The 5,814-nt window shown below is 30.0% G+C and overlaps 1 protein-coding gene across 1 annotated transcript; it reads left to right on the top strand.

Annotated features, from left to right (window-relative positions):
• Positions 1 to 375: 375 nt before the first annotated feature.
• Positions 376 to 5,814, top strand: LOC134683275 (uncharacterized). Its single transcript, XM_063542466.1, has 3 exons — positions 376 to 707; positions 3,293 to 3,472; positions 5,560 to 5,814. Exons 1-3 carry the CDS (start codon positions 398 to 400, stop codon positions 5,802 to 5,804), a joined length of 735 nt encoding a protein of 244 aa, XP_063398536.1. The 5' UTR covers positions 376 to 397; the 3' UTR covers positions 5,805 to 5,814.

Genomic DNA, 5,814 nt, shown 5'->3' with positions numbered 1-5,814 from the left:
ACCTGTATTTTAATGCTCTTCAACTTTGTATTGGTTTGGCTGTATAACTTTTTTCATCTGAGCGTCACTGATGAGTCTTATGTTGAAGAAACGCGCGTCTGGCGTATTAAATTATAATCCTGGTACCTTTGATGACTATTAAGCATATATACACATGATACATACAAAATATATTGTTACTTTAAATGATATAATAGTTGGTTCCGCTAACCGTTTTGATAAGCAGTTATTTAAAATGTTAAGTATAGCAGAGATATAATTGGATGCTGTGGAACAATATTGATATTATATGTTTATGTACAATTCAGCAAGGATACATTTCACTTATACGTCAACAATTTATGAAGTTGTACTTGCTCGTTTCTGATAACTAACCTTAAATTTTTTTGGAAAAGTTATGATGTTTTTACATGAAATTGTATATATTTTGATATCTTATCAAGTAGTTGCATGTAAAAAAAAAGTCGGATTTACCGAAAATGCATCTGAACTAGATAACATTTACTTCAATGAGGCAGTGATATTCCAAATTAAGGGGAACATGTTAGAATGTGTTATGCAGTGTAATCATGTGACAGAATGCATGTCCGTTTCACATTCAAATACATCAAATGAGTGTATAGGTTTAAGTGCAGGATATGTAAATGGTATGAAGGATATCAAAGGATATCACAGTGATGGGTGGACCTATCATTTAATTTTAGACAGTAAGAGGCTATGTTACAAATAGGATAATATGTTTTGCTTATGTTATGTTATATCGTTTTGATTTATTGGTGTTTGATGTTTGGCAAACGTTTGCACCTGAACATATAGATTTAACAACTGCTACAAGTGTGTTACGATATTTCTCCACTCGAGACAGTTAAATTTTTTTTTTTTTTTTAAATAATTAAATTAAACTGTTTAAAGCGGAGAAATATCGTAATACACGAGTTATAGTGATGGAATCTGTTTCTCTAATGATTTTTATCCTTCCTTTTCAATGATTGGCAGAAAATTGTGTTCTTTATATGTGACGTCATCAGGCATGGTCGCCTTTTTTCGTGACTTCACAATAGAAAATTCAGTTGAAAACAAGAACATTTGACGTCATAATTAAATTTCGACCAATCATTTAATATTTGCCGAGAACAGACATGTCTCTAGTGAGGAGAAATATATTTCTCACACCGATCAAGAAATGTGAAAATAGCACAAAAAGTAGAGAAAATAAAATGACTAGTAATATTAAGAACAATATTTATATTTATAATGATAATAACAAATTGTGTACCTGTTGGTATATTGTTTCGATTTATTAAAGTTTTATATTTTGCAAATTTGTGCACCTAAACAATAAGATCCCAAGAATAAAAATGAAGTAGTTATAAAAAGAGTGATATCTTAATGATAATATATATGTTATATTTTGTGTACTGTTGTTTGTATGTTGTTGTTTTTTTCAACTTTTTTCAGCTATGGCGATGTCAGTTTATTTTCTACTTATGATGAGTTGGAATGTCCCTTTGCTATCTTTCGCCTCTCTTTTCTATGATTTTTCTAAAGTTTTTCAATACTTAAAATCCAAAAACATGAAATAAATCATAAATAAAATTATAATTTCACAGACAATATTCTTACTATGCGTGTATCTTATATTTCTATATCGTTGTAAAACAACCTACGAAATGTTCGAGAGAAAATCGTATTTTTCTTAAATCGATCTAGTTATTTAAAATTTTGTATTTCTACTTTTCTGACACACAATGTAGTATTTACATGTCATTCCTTGCTCAACGTATGCTTAAATTGAGTATATTATTTAAATCAATTATGTCAATTGCCGTTTTGTTGTTTTGTTTTCCCAGAAGTTATATAGGACAAGAAAACTGACATGTTTGACACCTTAACTTAATCTAAGAAAAAATAATTGGAATATATCTCCAGACGATAAGCTTAAAACAGCAATTTATACATGTTATTTTTTAGCTACTTTAAAGCTTTTTATTAATATTTTTTTTTTTCAAAGACAATTCGGTACATGTTTAAATGTTTTTATGAAAACCCCGTGTTTCATCATCGCTGTGATAGAGGGTTAATTTGATAATATTGTTTTCTGTATACCATTATATTCACAAATGTTATCGGAATAAATTTGTAAAATTTGTAAAACTTGTAATTCTAAAAAATAAAGTGAAAAAAAACCCACCATACTCTGAATGTCTGAATGAGTTTTTTCATTTTTGTTTAAGGGATTAAATTATATCAAGTATGCGGACAGACGTTTAAAGGATAAAATTGAATGTACAAACAAAGGCAACAGTAGGATACCGCTGTTCAAAACTCATAAATCCATGTACAAAAAACAAAATCGGGGTAACAAACTAAAACCGAGGGAAACGCATTAAATATAAGAGGAGAACAACGACACAGCACTAAAATGTAACACATACAGAAACGGACCAAGCATCAGACAAAATCCCACGAAAATAACAAATATAACATCAAAACCAAATACATGAATTTGGGATAGACAAATACCGTGACACGTCTTATTGCAATGTGAATTTACACTCAAAAATAAGAGAAAACAAACGACGCAACGTTGAAATGTAACACACACAGAAACGAACAATACTATAACAATGGCAATATTCCTGACTTGGTACAGGACATTTTTAAAGGAAATAATGGTGGATGAATCTGGTTTTGTGATATAATAATAGTGAATAAGTGGTTTGATATAACTATCAGTATCTGCTAGCTACTATCAATATTTTAAGCGGTTTAATTTAGTTCAGCATTGTTAATTTCACATGGAAAAGGGGGGGATGCAATGATTCAGAAACTAGCTCTAATATGATAAATAGATGTAAATAGAGTTCTCTTTGTATTGTTTTTCCCTCGATTGAAATAAAAGTTTTTAGATTAATCAAATTTAATGAGATATAAAAATCAATTATTATAAAATTATATCAAGTCATTATGATACGGGTGTAAATGGAGGATGAATAAAACCCTTTTTTTGGGGCAAAACTTATTCGAATCCTGAATGATTTAAAATTGACAAAAGTGAAGTCTGGCTTACTGAATATAGATAGTGTGTAAACCAAATTATTCTCAGCAGATATTACTCGCTAATATATGTTAATTCACCGAGTTGCACATCTCTATTTATTGGTTTTCTGTTTCAAACGTATGATGCAAGCTTAATGTTTAACTTGAATTTGTATTGATGATTCACTTTTAAATGTTGGATGAAGAACTAATGTCTACCAATTTGATAACAAACACATATTTTGTATTGCAGGCCGATGTCCAAAAAGAAGTGGTTACGTCTACAGTAAAATGATTCAGAGTTGTTATAAGATATATGGTAAAAATATTGCATTACAGTCTGCAGAGTATGACTCAAAATGTGGTCTCGAAGGAGCGGAACTGATGAGAATAGATTCTGAAGAGAAACAGCTTTTGATTGCTACATTTATTGGTAAATATCTTATGTTTGTATCAAAAGAATCATGCAAAGACAATTTTACCTGACCTTGATAGATTTCTAAATTTTTCTTCTACATGTTAATTTTTTTTTCTTTTTTAGATAGTTTCTTTTTTTGGTATGTTTTATCCTTTACAATATTATTTTGAAGAAACAAAATAAAACGCTATCAGTTTTATATATCCAAAGAGCTTCTTAACATTACACTTCTTCAGAAAGACTCCAATGAAAACATTTGACAGCAAGGAATGTTATTATTACTCGTGGTAAATCAATCCACGAAAATTGGAACCTACGAAAAGAAATGAATCATAAGTATCAGTAGAAACGTTTTGAGCTATTTATCCAGACATGACCAATACCAATTACCAAATTCCTCTAACTAAAGGTAAACTTTCTTTGAAGAGTTCGAACCGTAGACTCGTAGTCATTTCTTTATTAATCAACTTCCAAATTTATAGTAAAATAAGTGATAAATCATGGCAGAACCAAAACACTAACTAACCGTCAGAATTTGAAATAGCAAAATTTTATAATTTGTCTCTTTTAATTTTTCTAATGAACAAATAGTGGAAATAATTTTTTTGGGAAAAGAATAGATTGGTAAAGACGATCTTTCTTTGTAACCCATGTATTAGCAGAACTACTGTACATGTATCACGTCAGTGGGGGTAAACTCTTTTCAGAAATGTTTAACCATTGTTAAGGTGGTATGGGAGTCTAAAACAAAAATGATAGAATTTGTCAAAACGTAGTATCTATTGATATATGTTATAAATATAATAAAAATGATAGGTCAGCGCGCATTTTCTCAAGCTACAGGACGTGACAAAATGACACATTTTGTATGGAGTATACAGGAAAAAACACCATTTTGTGATTAGAAACTAAACAAAATGATAGAATTGTTAAATACTTAAGGAAAAGATAGCTTTCAGAAAATGCTTTGAGAATATTAAAAGGAAAGATAGGGACACCGTACGTTTTTTCCGGCTAAAATACAAAATAGGAAAATTCCATGTAGAATCCTTCAGTTAATGCACTGTTTTAGTGTTACCTCCCCTTAACATGCCAATTTAAAAAAAAATACAAACAACCAAAAATAATCAACATTTGCAAAAATATTAATATTTATAAGTTATATTCTTATAAATTGGTTCTTTTAAATGAAAATTCATATTAAATATCTGCATTCCTGCATCAAGGTTTGCTAACTTGATAGAAAATCTGGACCTTTGATTCTCTGTTTTTTACATTCCAAGATGGAGGAAGACACCCATATCACCTTAAGCGATGGTCCAGTTGTTTTTATTGTAGTTATGATTATGCTTTCTCCATCGAAAATCGTCAACATATGTCTTCCAAGGATCTGCCTAGATTGCTTATTATACACAACCCTCTAAAACAGAAATATAAACATATCGACAAGCTCTTTAATTTCACTTTCAGATATATGTATGAAGTTCTGTCACTCTGTGACCTACATATCAGTGCATACGTGTATTCCATAAGTCCCGGTGAATTTGATATCATGGAAACTACAGAAAGCTTCTATCTAAATGTAATATTGATATCGACATTGATTGACAACTTTAAACAAACATCTATTAACAAACTTTGTCAGCATTTTCATTTTTCAGTATCAAAGTACCATCAGTCTCATTACATGACTTTTACATATGTTTTACATTCTTCATTAACATGGATGTGCTCTTGAAACGCATTTTTTGTATGAAAATGCAAAGTATAAAACTCTAAGACTTTCGGTTCCTTTTTGAGTGCAAAGTACCATTTCTTGAAGTTTTAATTGTACCTTGATTTTGTCTTAATGCAAAACAAAAAAATGTATGCGATTTAAACCTGGTTTATCTACTGTTCCTTCTTATCTATACAGGACGAGTTTTGCTTAACGTTTGATGACATGTAATGATTTACATTTTGTCGTGTGTTCTTTATAAGACCATTAAAAATCATACCAAAAATCCTTGTTTCAAATTTCAAATAAAAAAACAAATACTTTTGTTTAATTAAACCGAGATATTTTGGAAAATCAATCTTATTGTTTTGTACAATATTTGTAGATCATTTTGATGTTACTAGTTGGATACTGTTCCAAGGATCACATCTAATCGCAGAAGAGCATTGGCGATACAGTGATGGATCAATCATTACTCACTTCAATTGGCATTCAACACAACCTGATTCAAGTGGTAACCCAGGTCAGACTGAAGTGATTGGTATGAAAAAGTTTGATGGTTATAAATGGCATGACCTATGGTTGCATGATAAAGGCGCATTTTTATGCGAAAAAAGAATTTTTGATTGACCGAATATTT

This window comes from Mytilus trossulus, chromosome 9, assembly GCF_036588685.1.
Source record: "Mytilus trossulus isolate FHL-02 chromosome 9, PNRI_Mtr1.1.1.hap1, whole genome shotgun sequence".
NCBI classification, from domain to species: Eukaryota; Metazoa; Mollusca; class Bivalvia; order Mytilida; family Mytilidae; genus Mytilus; species Mytilus trossulus.
Note: the sequence above shows the minus strand (reverse complement) of the source record. Positions and strands in the feature narration are given on the sequence as shown.

Bases quoted from the DNA above. Each gene is read 5' to 3' on its own strand.
- LOC134683275 (XM_063542466.1), top strand. From the start codon at position 398: ATGATGTTTTTACATGAAATTGTATATATTTTGATATCTTATCAAGTA. The intron at 708-3,292 runs GTAAGAGGCTAT...TTTGTATTGCAG, and splicing joins CTATCATTTAATTTTAGACA to GCCGATGTCCAAAAAGAAGT. The intron at 3,473-5,559 runs GTAAATATCTTA...CAATATTTGTAG, and splicing joins TTTGATTGCTACATTTATTG to ATCATTTTGATGTTACTAGT.